We start from the raw sequence: 22,322 nt of genomic DNA, 5'->3' as shown, positions 1-22,322 counted from the left end.
TACGCATGCACACCCACACAAATGTGGCTGCGTGCACATGCACATAAACGGGTCTGTGAGCATGCACGCTCCACAAATGAGGCTGTTAGCGCCAGCATGCAGCTCGTGGCTCTCCTAGCGCCAGCAAGAGGCTTGCGGCTCTCCTAGTGCTGGCAAGAGGTTCGTGGCTCTCCTAGCGCCAGCAAGAATTCCCTATACCTGGAGAAGTCATAGGGTAGGGAGAAATGGCCTAGTTAATGATTTCCCTAGCCTCTTCTCATGTTGAGTATATAGGAGAGTAATACAGTTAATACAGTTGAAAACGTCAAGCCACAAGAACCACAAAAGAACAAGAGCCACAAAAACTTACCAAAGTATCTGTCAGATCCTTTTGAAATACAAACATACGAGCAGATAACTCAAGAGATTTGGAGATTGCTAGGTCATTTGGTTGCAATTCATGTTTTTCTTTAAGAGTAGGGAAAAGAATCATAGTAAGAAATTAAAACATATTTTTAAACTAAAATCTAGTATCTTCATAAGACTACACAGGACTGAAATTTTATTGTCAACTTTTTATTTAACAATTCCCTAGGCTGGAAAAGTCAAATGCTGAATTAAGAACAGAATGTAATAACCTAGTTTTTGTACTACCCAAGACTGCTAGACTTGGAGATGGAGAATACAAATACCTTGGATAGTTATAAAGAATGTTTCTTAGCAAAAAGAAAAGAATTTACAATATTTAAAGGTAAAGGTAAAGGTTCCCCCGCACATGTGTGCTAGTCATTTCCAACTCTAGGGGCCGGTGCTCATCTCCGTTTCAAAGCCGAAGAGCCAGCGTTTGTCCGAGGATGTCTCCATGGTCATGTGGCCGGCATGACTAGACGCCAAAGGCGCACGGAACGCTGTTACCTTCCCACCGTAGTGGTCCCTATTTTTCTACTTGCATTTTTACGTGCTTTCGAACTGCTAGGTTGGCAGAAACTGGGACAAGTAACAGGCGCTCACTCTGTTACGCGGCACTCAGGATTTGACCCGCCGAACTGCCGACCTTCTGATCGACAGGCTCAGCGTCCTAACCCACTGAGCCACCGCGTAGAATATTTGCAGGGTAATAAAAGTAGTTCATATAATAAATTGCACCAGCAGTATTTTGATTAACCATATCACATTTACAACTATAGCCTTTTTTGAACCCATAACATTGGGACCAAGATGATCAATAGATTAAGACTGGGCATTTTTGAGCAGTATAATTTATTTCAACAAGCAAACAACTTGTCTTTTTTTAAATGGAACACATAATTTATTTTTACATATTGATATCTAAACTCTAAGGATTTAATTTTTTTAAAAAAGTCAAGGTAGTCCTCGACTTACAACAGTTTATTTAATGGGCCATTCTAAGTTGCTACAGTACTGAAAAAGTGACTTATGAGCATTTTTCACTTATGGATCGTTGTAGCATCCCCATGGTCACATGCTTGGCAACTGACTCATGTTTATGACAGTTGCAGTGTCCCGGGTCATGCAATCACCTTTTGCAACCTTATGACAAGCCAAGTCAATGGGGAAGCCAGATTCACTTAATAACCGTGTTACTAACTTAAGAATTGCAATGATTCAACTGTGACAAGAAAGGTTGTAAAATGAAGCAAAACTCACTTAACAAATTTCTTTCTTAGCAGCAGAAATTTTGGGTTCAGTTGTGGTCATAAGTCAAGGACTATCTTTATTTTAGAAAACATTCATTTCCTGAAAGTAATATTTCCACACAATTTGCCTTCATATGTAAATACCATTTGATTACTTCAACGCAGGAATCCATTTTGCAGAGTGCATTTTTGTTATACAGGTAGTTTAAATTACGAACTGCCTGTCTACAGTTATCTCTAATTGCAAACCTTACAACATGTTTCTGAAGAAGTAAAATGCTTTTCAATGTAGAAATGAAGTGGAATGTGTTATACAGCAGAATTAAAGTATTAGTAGTTGTCATGGAAACTACTTTCTGCTTAACAGCTCTTTATTTTAACTTTGGTCATCAAGCTGTGGACCCACAGGAGGAGAGCTACATCTGCACTAGAAAATAATTTTCAGATAAGAAACCAAAAAATAGCTGAGTATCATTTACCGTCAGAGAATGAAAGAGCCACTAGAGCCAGATGTTCCTGAGAATGTTGGAGCTTCTCTGCTACAATTTTCAAAATCTCTTGAACTGAAGTGGATAATTTAGTTTTTACACTGATGTAAGAATGTTCTGTTATATACACACGGCAAAAAACTGTGGAGAGGAAAATCATTTTCATCAACAAAAGAAATTCTTATTGAAAATAAAAAAACTTTAATGATTGCACTGTTTTAGATGGCTTTGTCATTATCAAAGTCATTCTTTGATAAAAGAAATTAGTTACTAGAGGATTTGGATTCAAAAAAATGAATCTGCTTAAAGATCAGAGTAGCTGTAATTTCTATAAAATAAATGATGACTTGGTGTAATATGTCATCATGTACATTATGTGTTGTTCATCTGAGGCTGTTGGTTACGACCTTTAAGGCCCTACATGGCATGGGTCCGGGATACCTCGGGGACCACCTGCTGCCGGCATCGACTCCCCTCCGCCCTGTGCGTTCCCACAGAGAGGGCCTCCTCAGGGTGCCGCCAGTCAGGGAATGTCGACTGGTGTCCCCCAGGGGGAGGGCCTTCTCTGTGGGGGCTCCGGCATTATGGAATCAACTGCCGGTGGAGCTCCGGATGGCACCAGACCTCCGAACTTTCCGTCGGGGCCTGAAGACCCACCTGTTCGAATTAGCTGGTCTGGCCTGATGGGGGATTATGGGTTTTTAATTGTTTTTAATTTGCACCACTGTTTTATTGGGCATGGGTTTAATTCCTTTTTTAATTTTTGTATTCTCTTTTTGATATATGCCCTGTGAACCGCCCTGAGTCCCTACCAAGGAGAAGGGCGGTATATAAATCAAATAAACTATAACTATAACTATAACTATTTACCTATTTTTAAGAACTGCTGTGACTCAAATGATTTTTATTATGTCCTGATATGTAAAAGCATAGTATTCAAAAAGAGTATGCCTTTTTTTTCAAATGACTGTATTATAAAAGAAGTTATTACTTCATCCATATTTTGTGAACCTTGTCAAAGACATCTTTTAACTTCTTATATTTAATTCAGATTTGGAACCACTGGCCTATTGATTTTAAAGATAGCAGCAGGTAAATTATTATATGCAGGAGAATGTTGAGCCTTACTAATTGTTTCATGTGGAGTCAGTCAATACAATACAAGGCATCGCTGTGCAAAAGCCATCTTTCTTAGAGAGAGAGGGAATACAACAACAGGAACAGGAAATTCATCACAGGAACATTAGAGATGAATCATTGAGTAGCGATGCGACACAGGAAACAAATGCAATAGAGATGATAGAGCTGCATAAAAGGTCAACGTAAGACTCATAACATCTTCCCCTTTTCGTGTTAACAACGTTATGAAATTTTGGATGAGAACCAGTAACAACACTTCCTATAGGTTGAGTCTGTTGGATGGTTGTGAACATCTGCCACTATGGGTGAAGTCTGGCCCTCTTTGTACTAAGAGTTTCTCCGATCTCACTGAAGTTGCTGAGCTCTTTTCACCGCTTATGGGACATTCTGCATTTGACTGCTGGCAGGTATGCTGGCTCCAGTAGTGGGATTCAAATATGTGAACAACCGATTCTCTGTGTGGATGCCACTTCCAGAAGTCCATTATGGACCTGGGCAACAAAACATTAGCTACCATTCTGCCGAACTGGTGCGAACTGGCTGAATCCCACCACTGGCTGGCTGGCTCAGGACCATTATTAGTATGGGTCTTTGGCATCAATAGTATGCATTCCCTATTGCCAGTGGGTAAGTGTGACCCGGTAACACCAGGTGAATCGGGCTTGTCAGCTGCGAGTCAGGCTGCTCACCACATGCAGATCCACATAATTGCAATGAGAGAGAGTTCCATCAATGTCCACTAGATAGAAGCGTGGTGCCACCTGTTGTAAACAGATACCCATTTTCCAGCGACCTGTTCGATCTCCAAGTAGTGGTTTCATATGAACTCATTCTCCAATATTCAATTCTGGCAAATATCTGGCTGGTTTGTCATATTTTGCCTTGAATAACTGTCTCTTAAGCAGTAACTTTTCTGGGACACCTTGTATCACAGAGGGCTCAAGCAAGTTATTTGCCATTGGTAAGGAGGTCTTCAGTTTCCTTGATATCAATCTCTGTGCCGGACTACTGTCCATGCCCTCAGTTGGAGTATTTCTCCAATGTAAAATGGCCTTCCATGGCTTTTTACCATCACTTTGTGCTTTCTTGCATAAATTCTTAACAATCTTCACAGCTGATTCAGCTTTGCCATTAGCTTGTGGATGATATGGTGAGGAAGTCACATGCTCAAACTCCCACTCAATGGCAAATTTCCTAAACTGTAGGCTTGCAAACTGAGAGCCATTATCCGAGATCACTTTTATCTGGTTGGCCATAATGTGCAAACTGAGCCTTGCATCTCTTAATGGTAGTTTCAGCAGACAAGTCAGGAAGAAGTTCAATTTTCCAAAAGTCTGAATAATGATCAGCTAGTATCAGGCACTCTATCTATCTATCTATCTATCTATCTATCTATCTATCTATCTATCTATCTATCTATCTATCTATCTATCATCTAAATATTTATTTATTTATTTATTTATTATTGTTTGTTTGTTTGTTTGTTTGTTTGTTTGTTTTTGGGACTTATATGCCGCCCTATCTCCCGAAGGACTCAGGGTGGCTAACAACAATAAAATACAACGATACAAAAGTTAAAAAGAATTAAATTAACAGCCCCAATAAAATAAATTAAAATTGAAGTTAAAAATTAAAAAACATTTTAAAATCCCTGTCGTCAGTCCAGGTCAGCCTGATGGAAAAGAAGTATTTTAAGGCCACAGCGAAAGGACCAGAGATCCGGGGCCATCCGGAGCTCAAGGGGAAGTTGGTTCCATAGGACTGGTGCTCCCACAGAGAAGGCCATCCCCCAGGGGTCGCCAGCTGACATTGTCTAGCCGACGGCACCCTGAGGAGGCCCTCTCTGTGTGAGCGTACTGGGCGATGGGAGATCGTTCCTGGCAGCAGACGGTCCCGCAAATATCCCGGGCCTAAGCCATGTAGGGCTTTAAAGGTAAGTACCAGCACCTTAAATCTTTTCCTGCATAGTTGAACAAATCTATATTGACAATCTGCCAAGGACGTGAAATGTATGTCAGTGATATCCTGAGCAGGGCTACATCAGATCAGGTGACACCTGGAGGAGAGCACAAGCATCATACGGTTTGTTGGTTGCAACAGAAACAAACTTTCTTTCCTGAAGTCAGTCAAGCAGACTTGATTGACACAGTCACAAATCAGTGGCTACGTCAGCTCAAGCAGCGCACAGACACTGATGCAACTTTACAGGCAATGAAGGTTATCATTCTGAGTGGGTGGCCAGATGAGAAGGAGGCAGTTCCTGCAATTGTGAGGGAATATTGGTCCTTCAGAGATGAGATCAACGTATAAGATGGTATCTTATACAAGGGCTCAAGAGTCATAGTGCCAAAGTCACTGAGAGCAGAGATGCTATTGCGCATATACTCAAGCCACATTGGGGGTGAGGCCTGCTACAGACAAGCTTGTGATACTCTTTATCGGCCTAACATGCAAGGCAAAATCAAAGACTTTGTTAGCAATTGCCCCACTTCTGACACCATGTTTCATGTGGAGTCAGTAAATACAATACAAGGCATCACTGTGCAAAAGCCATCTTTCTTAGAGAGAGGAAATATAAGAACAGGAACAGGAAATGCATCACAGGAAGAATAGAGATGAATCATGGATTAGCAATGTGACTCAGGAAACAAATACAATAGAGTGAATGATAGAGCTGAATAAAAGGTAAACATTAACACCCATAACACTAATAATGGTAAAGGCAGTTAACCTAAATTTCAGGGTATGGTACAAATTTCTTAAACTCTCACATTATTCAATTAAGTGAAGCAGGTCCAATACTGTACATTTGTTGGACGTAACAAAACTTGAAATTTTAAAATATTGTTTCTTTCATGAATAAATATGTAGCAATATTTCTAATAAAACATGTATTTGCTGATTTAAATATTTTAGTCTTGTACACAAAATAATAATGATATCAATAGTGAATATTCCAATGGATTTAAAAAGAAAAATTGTTGTTAAAATGAATACAACTTAGGCACATACATGATCACAAACATAAAGAAGGATCTTATCCCTCATAAGTATTTAGTTTTATTGGATGGAACTATCCCATTTGTTATTCTACTTTGTACATCCGTATACTATCTATACATATAAAGGAGGAGAGTTAATTTCTGGATTTTCAAGTTTCACATTGGTCTTATATTTTAAGAATGTTTGTGTATACATGAACTACCAGTGGGGTTTTTTCCAGAAACCATTATGAGCACAACTAAAAATTATTACTTGATCCCTTGTCCTTTATTCAAAATTCACTTATTAAAGACTGAAAGATACATTTGGAAGATTTTAGAGTGGAAGTTTAAGTTTGATCCCAGATCATGCATAATTTTGAGATAATTGTAATTTGACAATTTAGACAAATACACATTTAAAATTACTTGGACAAAAACAGTATTAACTGTTATATTCTTAATTCTTTGAAGCCAATGAAGTATTGCAAGAATTTAGATTGTCTGAAACTGCAAAGTGACAACATTTTGCATTAAAATATAAGCAAACTGGCAGAGGCCATATGGAGACAACTATAGGTCACTGGAAAACTCTCCAAGGGCCTGTTGGAAGCCAAATGAATCCATAAAATGCCTGGGACAGACCAATCTAACAGGACTATCTTCCCAGACAAACTATGATATAGCACAGTTGTTAATGTCCTCCACTTACAACCCATATCATTGTTCCAAGATTAAAACTATATCAAACATGTGACTCTCAATGTTAAGTTGTGATGCCTTGGGAAAAACCCATAGTTGTCATAGCAGAAATGAACAAATACTTGAAAAATTCCCACGTCCCTTCTCCCATTATGTAGTCAAAATTGGTGCACTATCCAAAATCCAATTGGGGAGATTTCAGGTAAAGGCATGTTTTCATCATTATTCAACCCAAACCAGTTTCCAATTATACTGGTCATGTGCTTTCGCTCTTTCCCCACCCCACCCCCAGGTTGTGGAGAAACAAGGTCACAACCCTGGCATTTAACAGAATCCATCTGACTCCACAAGGACATTGTGACTGGAAGGATGAGGGAAAAGTTGGAATAAGAATCAGGTCCTTACCACAGCAGATGCTCTTAATATGATATTTATTTCTTTTTGTGTTTTGTTCATACTTACCTTCTTCTGTTTCATTCACAGGTTGTCTCGTCTGAAGCCAGTTCTGCTTAAGGCTGTATTGATGTAAAATGGCTTTATGCTATAGAGTTAAAAAAAAAGAATGCCAAAATTATTGGATGTTTTAAAAAAAGGAATCAAAGAAAAAAGTCTATGAACAGTTTGTCAAAATAAACTATTCATGGAAATTCACATTCTATTCATGGAAAATAGAAGATGTGAAGATGAACACACACACACACAAACACAAAATTTTATGAGAACATTACTGAAACTTTGTTTTCTGCTTCTGATACTTTTATTTTATTAGTTATTCATTCATTCAATTTCTGTTGGTGCCCATATCAATCCAATTTAATGCAGGCAGGCAATGTCACAATAATTAAAAGCATAAAACAAAAAAATGGTTACAAATTGCATTTATAGGCAACAAAAAATTATCTTGATAATTACATAAAAATTAGTAGTGCAACCAGATAATAAAGCCCCTAACACAGGGGTGTCAAACTGCCAGCCCACAGGCCAGTTGCATCATGCAGAGGCTGCGCCACCCCAGCTCTGGCAATGCAAAAAAAAGTCGCAATACATCGCAACACATCACGTGACACCCATACCCTAACATATTTGGGAACCCAGATTCAGGCACATAGTCAGATCTTTAAAGCCTTTCAAAAGACTAACATGGTCAGGGCCATCCTAAGCTCCAAAAGAAGGATGTTTAAGGGCATGAGCTACTGCCAAGAAGATATAACTCCTGGACCCTATCAGCCAACATTTTTTGGCTGATGGGACCTGCAATCAACCTATTATATTGAATTGGATGGGTAGAAACTAAGACATTCCCTTACATACCCACTTCCAAGCTATGTACCACTTTAAAGGTGAGAGCCAACACTTTGAATTGCATCTGGAAACATGAGAGAAGCCAATGCAGCTCCCACTGTAGTGATTTTACTCATGCTACATAACTGGCAGCATTAACTACTTGTGTACCCTCAATTTGCACCAGTTGAATGTTCCAAATACTCATTAATGGCAGCCCATGTAGAGAGTGTTATAGTGATCCAAATAAGAGGTAACTGGGACCATTTCATTCTGGAATGACTGAATTCATCTTTGAAAACTGTTTACTGTTAACCACACCCTAGTCACCTTCAGTTTTGACTACTGCAAATGTGCCCTACATGGGGTTGGCCTTAAAAGTATTTGGAAGTTTCAATCGGTTCAAAATGAGGTGGTTTTGTGCAAGCCAAGATTTGCACATGTGTCACCTCTCTTGCAGGAACTGCACTGGCTGCTGCTTTGATTCCAGGCCCAATTCAAGGTTCTAGCTATCACCTTTAAAGCCTTTGATGGCTTGGGGTCAGGTTATCTGAAGGACGGTTTTTTCCCCAGTCATATTTACCCAATTCATCACTGCAAGGAAGCAGGGGACATTATGAGCCCCCTCTTCTAAGGAGATCCAGCTAGTGAAATCAGAAAGCCTTCTCCCTGGTGGCTCCCCTCCCCGTGGAATATTGTCCCTGTAGAGATAAGACTGCCCCCCCAGTTTGAGCCCTGAAGATACAGTTCTGCCAATAGGCCTGCGGACCCCAAAGTGATATGGAACTTATCAAGTGATTTATTGGCTTTTGTACTGGGGGTTGTACTGGCATTTTATCTTTGTAAGCTATCCAGAATCACTAGGAATGGTTTGGGAGGCCATATAAATTTTCTACATAAATAAAATTTTCTGACAAGAACACACTTAAACAGTAATTTCTCTAAATTTGGGGATATATTACTTACACAGGTAAAGACATACTAGTATATACTCTTTATTTCTGTCATTACTCCTAACAGCTGCATTCAATATGTTTGTCCAGATTTGCTGTCAAAAGCCATTTCGATTCAACATTATCTACAAGAAAAATTACTTGGCTTGTCCACAATGCATGCAAACAAACTACCCGTTAATATTGCTACAAGCATCTTCTCTTTGTTTCTATGCTTGGAAGCAGAGCCACATCATTAGCAAACAGTTTTAATAATGCCAGCAGAAAAGTGTAGTTTGCCTATTTATTTATTTTGGCTATTTGTTTTCATTAATTAAAAGAATCAAAGGCAAAGAAACATGAAGTTACTAAATTAGAATACAAATAATTTTAGCATCTTTTCATATTACCTTTCTGTGAGGTGAATATTCATCAACTGTGCTAAAAGAAAAAATATGTATGATATTCATCTTTCTAATAAAAATGCTTTTACATTGGTTTAGATTCTACTAACAAGGGGCATAGAATGTAATGGCCTGGAAGTTGGATCTTCACACATTTAATTCAACAGTTTTAACAATACACCACACTGACTCTAGCTATGTTACTATTATGTATGACTAATTATATCACTTATTACTATACATTGTTATTAGGTAGTAATCTGTAACAGCAATTGTTGTGGCAGTAATCGTTGGTAAGAATAATATTTATAGCATTTGTTTACACAAAACCCATTGCCTACATAAAAACTAAACATTCCAGTCTTATTTAAGGGTGAATAAGATTCTTTTTTGTCCAGTATTTTCAATATTCGGTGGCAGGAGTTCTCTGAATTTCAGACAAGATTTTTTCCAGCCCTACATAGATATTGTGCTTTGTTGTTGCTAGTTGCGAAGTCATGTCCGACCCATCGCGACCCCATGGACAATATTCCTCCAGGATATTGTGCTACTTACTTGTTAAAATATATTAAAGATTACACATAATACAGCACTATTTCCAGCCAGTTTTTGTTTGACAATATTTAATAGGAAATTCTATAATAATAGTATTGATATAAAAGTAATTATGCAATTATATTTAAGCAAATATAATTGTGTTCATATAATAATTATATAAAAGCACTGTTTATGTGTGATGGGAGAAAAATGCATATTGACTTGTTAATACCTGTCAAATCAACATTCTGTTCATTTAAGTTAGTGGACAAATATCTCAAAAACCAAAACACAACTGATGACTCCATTGAAAATATAAAGTTAATAGTTATTGTGCAATCACTCTTTTGTTGTACTCATTCATAAATCATGCTTGAAAGAGACAAGAAGTAAGATTTGTGCACAACAAAACTGATGAAGATCATTCAGTATTCTTGCAGGAAAAAAATTAAATTTGTGCCATATATTAAAACTCTGTTCAAACAACCTTCTATCTACTTCTCATGCTGATATTATTTTTAATCTAACAGCTCTCTAACAAGCTTTTTTACATTATCAGTAAGAATGGACTACTAGATTGCAATAATAATTTGTGTATCAAACTTATTCTTTCAGGTTTTCCCTTGTAAACTATACAAAACCAAAGCTTGACATATACAAACATTAAATACTTGAAACCAGACCATTTGGTAATATTTACTCACAAAAACCCCCATTATAACCCTAATTATAACTCTCTAAAGGAAGAAATAAAAAATAGGACAAAGAAAAACTTACTGACGACGATGCATTCCAAGTAATTTCTGAAATTCTTTCATGTCTTTCTCCAAAATAGGGTACTCATACACATCATCTAACACATTTCTATATAGTGTCTAAGGAAAGAGGAAGTTGAGAGAAAAGGGGAGGAGAAAGAATCAAAGAAATATATGCTACAGCTTTGCAGTAATCCAGTTAAAGCAATACTTCACAAATGTTTCATGTTAAGATTTTCAGGTTGGAAAGAGGGTTTTTAAAGGTGTTTTTTTTTAAAGAGCCAGTTTAGTGTAGTGGTTTAATGCAGAGAATGAGTTTAAGTCTGCCTTAGGCATGAAGCCAGTTCAGTAGCACTGGGCCAATCACTTTTTCTCAACCCTAGGAAAAAGGCAATGGCAAACCACTTCCAAATATCCTTCCCAAGAAAACTGAGGCAGTAGTTCAGGCAGTGGCCAGGAGTCAGAAACTGACGTGAAGGCACACAACCACCAGTCAATATTAGTTATCTTGAAAGGCAGTATCTTACTTACCTTATTGCTGATGTATGCTGAGTAACTAAAAACCTTTTCAAAGAATACTTTAAAAATAGTCATTATGTGCTTTGCTGATTATAGAAAGATCTTCAATACTGACTATATTAAGATATGAACTGTTCTTAAGAAAATAAGAATCCCAGAACATTTCACTGTCCTCCAGTGGCGTAGCGTGGGGGGTGCAGGGGGGGCCCGGCTGCACCGGGCGCAACATCTGGGGGGGCGCACTCGCACTCACAGCTCTCTGCCCCTGCCTGGCTCACTCACTCTCTCTCACTGCAGTGCTGGCTGTGCGAATCCGATCCGAGCTGCCGGGTCGCCGCCCACTGTGGAGGGGGGTGCCAGGCGTGCAGTGCGGTGCGGAGAGAGAGCGAGGGACTATCTGGGGGAGGGACAGTGCAGACTCGAGTGCTAAAATCCACGGGTTAGGGGGCGCAAATTACTTGCCTTGCCCCGGGTGCTGACAACCCACGCTACGCCACTGCTGTCCTCATATAAAGCACAATTGAAAAAGCATCATGGTGTAAAAGACTGGTTGTAAATTGGCAAAGAAGTGAAACACTGCCGTGTAGTTTTATTCATCTATTCAACCTATATACAAAACATATATTGAGGGAAGCTGAATTAGAGTAAGATTAATATTGCTTTAAAATTGGAGGAAGGAACTCAACAATTGTGCTAGGATGATGACAATATTCCGACAGTTGAAAATACAAGTGATTTGAATGCTCCAGATTAAGTATAAAGAAGAACAAATAAGAAAAAAGCCTCTCAACTGACAATGAAAACAGCAAAGCAATAGACAGCTTCTTCCTTTTAGAATCACCTACCAGACAAAAGAAAATACTCAGCAGACTCTCTGAGGAAGGCTATAATAGTGGGCAAGTTGGTGACAGAGAAAATTTTCTTGGAGAAAATATATCGTTGCTAAGAGTTGTTATTAATTTAATGGAACATAATTTATTAAATTTTGTGACAGCTATTTTATCATCTATGTGCTTTCACAACAGGTCAAAATTTATTACTCCATCTTAATCCTCTTTTTTGTCTATAAGGTTACAATCCCCTTTTCCACCTTTCATATAATTGTGAAAAATTAAGAAAAGTAAAGGATTTCATGACCACTCCATGGACATTACATGTGTAATGTATAAACACATTATTAGAACACCAGTTCCTCTGAATTCTGGAATCAAAATTAATTGTGCACTTTTAGATCATAACAGAAGAGCAATTATTTGCAGGCTACGTTTTCTTCATCTAGAAGCATCCAGTAGAATTTTAGGAGATATTACATTATAAATGCTGATCCTATATCCAGTAAGTGTGCTTAACTCAAATAATACATTACAGGCAGTGGTGGGATTCAGCCAGTTTGAACCAGTTCAGCAGAACCAGTAGCAAATTTTTTGTTGCCCAGGCCCAGAACGGACTTCTGGAAGGGGCATCCACACAGAGAACTGGTTGTTCACATATTTGAATCCCACCACTGATTACAGGTTGCATAGATTAAGGTGCATTTTTGGATTTTAAAAAAAATTATAATCACTGTACTATACAGAAAGTATTTAAATAAACATACCTTAAGAAATTGCTTCAGATGCTCATCTTCATGCAACCAATCTTTGTAGAGTGAAGTCCAGTGTGATACCAAATGCAAGACTTTTTGCTTTCTACAGGGAACATCAACAATTTCATCCTTGTCTTGATGGTTCTTAGCACAATAAGTGGAGGTAAATTAAGGTGAAATCTCAAAAACAACACAATTTTTCACTGTTGCCCGAATATACAATTATTGCAATTTATGTAAGCAGCTTAGAGTAATTATTGATTCTGATGAAGCTTTAAAATATAATGAAAAAAAATCAAATATTCATTTGTATGTAAGGTTTATTCATTAATAATTTAAAAAACCTTTGTTATATACTAAGTAATATGTGAAAGTGTCTCTTATCAGAAGGTAAAGTTTATTATACAACAAAAAACTTTCTTACATACTAAGTAATGGATGGAAGGAATTATCTAAAGCTGAAGGTTAAGGTTAAAATATAAGATAGTAGCATTCCCTATTTACATATTTTTAAAAAATAAATTCTAAACTTTTTTCTATTTTCCCCATCTTTTATTTATAGTTACTGCATTTATTAATACAATTGTTTTTTACATTTCCATTCCATCTTCCCTCTAAGATCAGGATAGAAGGTTCCCATCTTATATCTGGATAAAGAAAACATTGCAAGGGATTGCAATTTCCCAAATATTATAACAGAGTTAAGTAATAATCTAGTTTATCTTATTTTTTTCTCTTTGTACAGAAATGATAACAATAAATCTTTGGTTATGGGGGGAGAGGTGTTACTCCCCATTGAAAGGGCGCGCAACCTAGGGGTCCTCCTGCATGCATGACTCAGTTTAGAAGATCATATAGGAGTCGTGGCCAGGGGGGCATTTGCCCAGGTTCGTCTGGTGCGCCAGTTGTGCCCGTATCTGGACCGAGATGCCCTACGTACGGTCACTCATGTGCTCGTTACCTCCGGTATAGACTACTGCACTGCTCTCTACATGGGGCTGCCCTTGAAGACCACCCGAAGGCTTCAACTGGTGCAGAATGCGGCTGTGTGGGTTGTGATGGGAGCGTCCTGATACTCCCATATTACACCCCTCCTGCATGAGCTGCATTGGTTACCGGTTGTCCTCCGGGTGAGATTTAAGGTGCTGGTTCTTACCTATAAAGCCCTGTATGGCTTAGGTCCAGGATATTTGCAGGACCATCTGCTGCCAGGAACGACTGCCCATCACCCTGTGCACTCACACAGGGAGGGCCTCCTCAGGGTGCTGTCAGCCAGACAATGTAGACTGCGACCCCCAGGGGGAGGGCCTACTCTGTGGGGGCACCTGCCCTTTGGAATCAATTCCCCTTGGAACTCTGGATGGCCCCGGATCTCCATTTCTTTCATCGCGACCTTAAAACATGGCTTTTTCAGAAGGCCGACCTGGACTGATGGAAGGGAAGTTTTCTTAATTTTGTTTTATTGTGTTTTTAATTGGACTATTTATGGGATAATTTGATTTAATATCTTTTAATGTTTGTATTTTGTGTTTTTATCGTTGTTAGCCGCCCTGAGTCCTTTGGGAGATAGGGCGGCATACAAATCGCATAAAAATAAATAAATAAATAAAACACAAACATAATTCACTATAATTGTAAACCGTTGTGAATCAGTATTCAGCGTGACTTACACAGTGAGATGGGTGGCATATAAATTTGATTAATAAATAATTTCTGAATATAACCAGTGATCTCAATTTATTAAATTAAAATTATACGTCATATAGCACTGCCAGTGAAATTCTCAAATGCTATTAGGCTATGCTGAAAATTAAAGTAATAGCTGTATTATATCCCTGTAAGCTGATTAAAGAAAGTGGTATCATTGATAAAAGAGCCTGTTATTACTGTTTTTATTGGGAATGGAAGTAAATTAAGGAGCCTTGGTGGAGCAGTGGGCTAATGCCTCCTTAAGTAACACCAGCTGCCTGCAATTAGTGCAGGTTCGCATCCCACCAGGCTCAAGGTTGACTCAGCCTTCCATCCTTCTGAGGTAGGTAAAATGAGGACCCAGATTGTTGGGGGCAATTAAACTGACTTTGTAATAATGCCGCTTGGGGTGTGTGTGAAAGCCCTAATAAGCAGGCGTATACATAGAATGAAGGCTACTGCTAAGCTTGTAAGCCGCCCTGAGTCTTCGGAGAAGGGCGGGATATACCGTAAATGGAATTAAAATAAAATAAAAATAAAAAATAAAAAAATTATTTGGTAATCCTAAATCTGTCTTTTCATTGAGGAAAACTGAGATATAAGCATAGACATATCTACTGCAATGATTAATAAATTCTCATTAACAGTGGCAAAGAAGCTGTGTAGATTTGCCTTATATCTAACTTATAAAGATCATTTGATACAATGAGGCCTGACCCTAATCCTATTCTTCTACAGAGAAGGATATTGTCTCAGCAGAGCTTGACACAAGTCATCTGTTGTCATGAAGACTGTGTATGTAAGGAGGAAGTCATCCAGAAGAGTTTCTACAAACAAAGAAGAAAAATAATAATCAGTTTTTTAAAATGTACAAGATAACTGAAGTATTATGTAAGCATATTATTAATAAAGGTCAAACTATGACAGTAAGAAACGCACAATAAATATAAGAGCAGTGTCAGATAAATATTTAAAGATAAATATATAAATCTTAAAATAAAAACTATTTTCCTAAAATAAAGCAAATTTATAATTCTGAAAATAAAATTAATGTCTGTATCCCAATTCAACCAAGAACCACAGATAGAATAGTCCAAATTGGAAGATCACACAATTTATATGAATGAGTATTCTTCTATTTTGTTATATTAGTATTTTTGCCATCTATAAATATCTTTTACTCTTTTGTTAGATTCTACATGACCAGGATGTAGTTCAAATGGATATCAGCTTCAAAAGATATGCGTCTCCCAAAACAATATACAAGAGATAATTTCTACTGGAAAGTGAATTGCTACAGCACATATAAAATTGACTTCAGCTTTTTTAAATACTTCACAAAATGTAATGTACTTCATTGCAAGATAACTTGAAATGTGGCATTGTGTGCACCTATAGCGTTCCTTTCTCCCCCTCTTTTCCTCACAATAAGACAGTGAGGTGGGCTTGGCTGAGAGAGAGAGAGAATGACTGGTCAAAAGGCAAACCCAGTTGCTTGCATGCCTAAAGGGGGGGGCTAGAATTTACAGTCTCCTGGTTTTAAGACCAACATCTTAAGCACAACATCAGACTGGCTCTCTTGTGAAAATTAGGTATTTTGATTGCTGAAAATCAATAGAATTTCTAGCCACATTGAATGAAAAATACCTAGAAGTCATAGCATAATCCATATTTTAACACCATTGAAATAAAATAAAATCCCAATTGTATCCATACTTCTGAAAACATAAAAAAATATCCTATTCCTTTTCAACTAACAAAGTTATTTAAAGCACAGAAAGTTAGGAAGAATAGAAAGCCAAAGAAATTAAAGATGAGATTAAAATACAGCTAAATCTAGCTTATATTAACAAAATTCTGTTACTCTTTACCTTTCCAGCAAACTTTCTTTGCATCCATCATACCCACATTCCAAATTTACTCTTAAATATCTTAACTTTCCAAAATATTTGAAGGAAGTTAGCTCCCCAGAGAAGGAAATATTAAAAGGGCAGAAAAATATATTTCCTAAAAAGAAATTGAAGAACCAGGAAAGCATGCTCAGTTTTCTTAATTGTCTCAGGTCTCCTTCCCACCCAAGCAGAAAACCAGTTCTATAGACATGCAAATGTGAGCCATCAAGAAGGTTGGAGCCAGGGGCTTGGGAAGAGAAAGACTTAATATCTACATACTCCAGCCCCAGGGAGGCAGGGGCTGGGAGTACAACCAGCAAGATTCCTAGAAAGGCACACCTTTCTAGGAATCTTGAATATGTGACACAGGAAATACAAAGCCTGAAACAGGAAATAACCAAACAATAGAGTCCAGGGGGTATAAAAACCCACACCCCATATGTGCTCAGTCCTTTTTCTCCTGGATCCATCTTGCTGTCTGGCTTTCTTCTGCAATAAACTGTAACCCTCTTCCCAAAGCAGTCTCCATGTTGTTTGTCCCTGGCTTGGATGGAACAATGATGAAGACTTTTCTTTCTACGTAGTTTTACTTTCTAAGTTATTAACCGTAAAGTATACTGTTGGCTTGATTACACCTATATTGTGTATTCTAATTTGTGTTGACCAAAATTGAAAATACAGGTAGTCCCCAAGTTATGACCACAATTGAGATCAAAATTTTGGTTGCTAAGCAAGGTGGTTGTTTAGTGACTCACACCTAATTTTACAACCTTTTTGCCATGGTTGTTAAGTGAATCACTGCAGTAAAGTTGTTGTTAAGCGAATCTGGCTTCCCCCATTGACTTTGCTTGTCACAAGCTAGCTGGAAAAGGTTACAAATGGAGATCACATGATTTCAGAATGCTGCCACAGTCATAAATACATACTGGTTGCCAAGCACCCAAATTTTGATCACATAATCATGGGGATGCTTCAATGATCATTAAGCGTGAGGAATAGTTGTAAGTTATTTTTTGAATGCCATTGTAATTTTGAACAATCACTAATGAATAACTGTTAGTCAAGGACTATCTGTACAAGTAGAATAGTCATTAAATATAAAACAGTATGTGCATACCAATGGTGGTCTTTACAATAAACAATTAAACAAACATTAATAGCAGGAACAGATCAAATGGATCAATTCATCAGACCAAAGACCTTTGTAGGCTATAATAAACACTATTAAGAAGGGAAGGGAAAGGGATCTGATCTGGATTAGGTCCTCAGCATTGGAAAATGGAGATAGAGTTAAGTCCTACACCGTATGTTTTTTAAGAAATATATATATGAATCAATTTTTGGTCACATATGCTGCAAGAATAAAAACTATTTTTCAAGTGAAATCTCAAATTTTTGTTGCTCCTAAGATAAAAAAATCAACCATTTACTAATGGTTTATATTGGCTGCTGTCTGGCCAGCATATATGTTATTTATCTATCTAATCAAAATGAAACCAATTGATGATTGCAATGTACCTGTATATCCCATCGAACTATTTCAATCAGCAAAATTTAAAATTTGATAATAGATAAGAAAAAATGCATTAAGCCTGTGCTATTTTCACAGCCTCACCAATCCTACTGATTTCAAAGAGAGGTTTCTAGTTTAAAGAATGAAAAGGCAGTCACTGTTCAAATGGAAAGTAGCCTACATTGTAGCCATGAAACTCCATGGTTCCAATTTCTACATCAATTTGCACATTCCTGTTTCAACTGAACTCAACATGCATGCGTGAAATTGGCTGGATAATAAGACCTCAGGAGGTTTAACTTTCAGGTTTTCTTAATTAGCATTTTGAAAGAGAAAGTCATGTTCCCTTCCAATAAGTGGGAGTGATTCTCAGAAGGAAAGGAAAGGAAGAAAATTTTTTGAAGAAGGATGCTCTTACCTACATTTCAATCTATATTTTCATCCACTTGCACATAGTACTGAAACAAGAATATTACTTATGCCTTAAGAAATACAGAAACCCAATCTCAAAGAAGAAAAAACAGGAGTCATTTCCCCCATTCAATGTAACAATGTAATACTGTAACAATCACTACATAGGACAGAAAGGTAGAAGACTGCCAAGACTGTATCCATAAACATTATCTGGCAACAGCAAAACAATGCAAACTCCATTTCTGCAACATAGGGGCTCAACTACAGTTTCAACCAGAAATTTATAGATCAAGCCAAATCTAAAACTGCTAAGGAATTTGTGGTAGCTTAGCTTTCAGACAAAACAGGTATCAGTGGACACACAGAAACAAACCTTTTTACATACTACTATTTAAAAGACAGAACCAAAAGCTTAGGAAGGGAATAACAGCCTAGACCAGGGGTGTCAAACTGCCGGCCCACAGGCCAGATGCGTCACACCAAAACCGCGCCTACCCCATTGCCAGCAATGGAAAAAAAGTCACAATACATAGCAACACATCACGTGACGTCACGAGTTTAACCCCCGTGGCCTAGACTATATGCCCTTTAGTAGCCAATATCCAGAGAAGGAAGAAATAACACTAAATGAACAATCAGGGAGGAAGTAATAACCTAATCAAGGAAACATCCAGAAGGAAATCATATCCCTACCAAAAGTGGCAAGGCCAGTTACTATAAGTGAATAGGCAACAAACCCTACTCTGCCTCACACTGGTGAAATTATCTAGCCTGGTAATGAAATGTCTGCAAGTAAATAATCAAGTTTAGAGAGCCCCCAAAACCAAACAAAACGAAAGGCAGCAACAGCAAATCCATTCTTAGGTTGACAGGAAATGTGATGCTTATGGGACTGAAACTTGTTACTCTAAGTCTGGGGCAGACTTAGGGGCTATATACATCTCCTTGCACTTCCCCTGGTTCTTTGTTTTAGCTTAAGCTATACAGGTTCACAATCAGATGGGGCAGACGAAGGGAACAGTTATACACTCTTGGCACCATATCAAAGTGCTGCCACAAACAGCTCTGGGATCTTTGAGTTTCTTCTTCTGGTACAGAGTATTGCTTCTCATTTTAAAGTAACAATAAAAAGCATAACAGTAGTCAGAGATCCCCAGTAAAAACCTTGTCCCCATTCTCCGCCTTCCAAGGTCCCTTGAGGGCTTCTGGCAGGATGCAGAAGCCCAATTCAGGATGATGACCCAGACCTAGTAAAACGAAGGGGAGGTCCTTTGCTGTTCCTAGTCATTGTACACGCAAGGTCCACTTTCCAGTAAAACCCCATCACTGAGCAGCAGATTAGGTTCACAACCATTCATGTGTGATTATTCTATAACAGACACAAACAAACACAGAAATGTTTAAATTATATTCAGATGTATTTTGTACCAAGTCTACCATTTAGAATTCTCTCAGCATAAAGTTTTAATGTATCAATTATGGAAGATTTTTTTTAAAATTAGAACAGATGTCTTATATAGTATGAATAGAATTTAATATATTGTTTCCTACTACATATTTGCATTCAATGTAGACAGGTTTAATGAACTTAATGGGGTTTTTTTTAATAATCATTTAATGAAATCTTGAAAAACTAGAACTTCTAAATCCATTTTTATTCACCCAGTTCTACTTTTGTGTTCCTTTCTTTTCATTCTTTCTTATTTACTTGAAGTTTTCAATAAGAATATATTAAAGTCTCAAGATGGTGATAATCTGGCTAGAGTAGCTTTTTGTAAGATCGACAACTATACGAGAGATACAGAAATAAAGACACACACACACACAGAGAGAGAGAGAGAGAGAGAGAGAGAGAGAGAATGAATCAGGCAAGGATGGCTTTTTAAAAAATATATATTTCTTAGCTAAATGTCCTCTGAAGTTTTTTGTTTTTTTGCTCTTTAATGTTCTTTCATTCACCATCTTTGTCTGCAGAGCTATCTTCCAATATAATGATTCTCTTCCTACCAGTATCTAAGCAAATGTTAGAAAAGAAAACAACAGGAATTTTTGTTTTGTTTTAAAAGGTCTTATTTCTATTTTAGTTTATTTTCTGCTTTAAATGAAAGTATCTGAAATTCAATTATTATCAACGACGTGAAATGGTAAGCCACATAAATGCAAATGGTGCATACTAATGCATAATTTTCAGAATAACCTTTAGAAATATGGAAGTATAATAAAATATTTATTTGTAGATAAGAATACAGTGACAATTTAAATTGCCGGCTGATGATGATACTGCACTAAAGGGAATAATAAAATAAATGTACTTTCTTACTGTATAATGGTAATGCTCAGAGACGTAAGCAAGATAAATTTTAGTAGCCAGAGACAATTCACAACTGTTAGAACTACAATTTCAGAAAGAAAAAGCACAGTATTATTGTGAAAAAAACCCCACTATGCACTCTTCATTGTTCCCTTCAGCCATCTGCTCTAAGCAATTGATCAATGCTACACCTTCATGAAAGAACTCTTTTATTCTTATGTCAGTCAAGTTACATTTCTATCTTTAAAGAGTTAGGATCTCTGGTATGTGCCACTGTGTGAAGTTTACTTAGAAGTATTGCTTATACAATTGATAATTCAGATAATTCATACTTAATTCAGAAATACATGTTGTGATTTAATTTCACCAAATCTTTAAAATTGATATATTGCAGTTAGTCATTTGTGAACAAGACATGTATTTATTTCATAGTCTGGAGTAAAAATTGTTGCATCTGAAGGGCCACACAGATCAAAAGACAGCAGAAATGGGATTTTGAATTTTTTCACCAGAACTAGTAACAATCTAAAATAATGATTGGTAAAAAAAAAAAAAAAGTACAAGAAACCTTACAAGAAAAAGGATATACAGTCTTGCTATATGCTACCAATCCTTAAACCAAAAAGAGCAAAATTGCAACATGATTGCAAACTCCTGCTCTATTTTTACAGTCCTGGAATCCCCAAAACTCATGCCAACAAAGCTCGGTAGCAAGCTTCCAAAATATAACAGAACAGTTTTATGTCTTTTTTTTAAAGAAAGTCCAAAATAAAATAAACTTAATGGATCTATTTCATTTAACACTTTAACTCTAAAAGATTAAAACAAAAAAGGGACTGAAATTCCAGTTCTGCCTCTATGGAGTCATTTCAAAACAAGGCAGGCAATGCATTTAATAAATAGACAGTAATATAGCCAATATATCAGTCCAAATTCTGATGATAAGGCTACATAAACCAAGAAAGAAATCATAACTTTATTGAATTATTAAACTTTTGAGCAATCTGAGAATTTTGTTGATGATTACTCACTTTGAACAATATAAACCAGAACATAGGTTTGAAAAGCATACGGTTATATTTGTGTATGCTAACTCAACAACAACAAAAAAAAAGATTTGGTGATATGTGTATGTGTGTATTAGAAAATATTTTATCTCCAACTGAGTGACAAAATTGAGAAAATGATTTGTAAAAAGGTGGTTAAATTTAAAACCTATTTAAAACCTATGTATAGACATTTTCAGATGGAAGAAATGGTTGGTAACATTGCAAAGGGATGCTTTTTTTAACTTTGTCATCTTTCACATGCTTTGGGACGGAAATGAATATAGTCTTTTTATTTTTCACAGAAACATCAGAAACAAGAAAATCTTTGTTCTAAAAACCTTTGAGTACAGAAAATACTGGAAACATTGAAACAAATCGCACAATGAAGACAGTAACTGAATTGTATTCTCTGCTTAAAACTAAAGGTTTTGTTCTGTTATTTAGTGTATTCATTATTCTTATATCCTGCAGTATTTTTATATATGATGAGTGA

The 22,322-nt window shown here is 37.0% G+C and overlaps 1 protein-coding gene across 1 annotated transcript in view; it reads right to left on the bottom strand.

The window, feature by feature from the left end:
* Positions 1-22,322, bottom strand: part of RAPGEF5 (Rap guanine nucleotide exchange factor 5) — a gene marked incomplete at its 5' end in the record, with an annotated part of 119,272 nt that overhangs the window by 15,684 nt on the left and 81,266 nt on the right. The window contains 7 exons of the mRNA XM_083376175.1: positions 350-447; positions 2,117-2,266; positions 7,411-7,489; positions 9,572-9,602; positions 10,880-10,977; positions 12,974-13,118; positions 15,387-15,477. Coding sequence (XP_083232301.1) covers positions 350-447; positions 2,117-2,266; positions 7,411-7,489; positions 9,572-9,602; positions 10,880-10,977; positions 12,974-13,118; positions 15,387-15,477 — 692 coding nt within the window. The remainder of the gene's footprint in view (positions 1-349; positions 448-2,116; positions 2,267-7,410; positions 7,490-9,571; positions 9,603-10,879; positions 10,978-12,973; positions 13,119-15,386; positions 15,478-22,322) is intronic.

This window comes from Vipera ursinii, assembly GCF_947247035.1.
Source record: "Vipera ursinii genome assembly, chromosome: Z".
Lineage (NCBI taxonomy): Eukaryota > Metazoa > Chordata > Lepidosauria > Squamata > Viperidae > Vipera > Vipera ursinii.
This window is presented reverse-complemented; position numbering and strand designations above follow the sequence as displayed.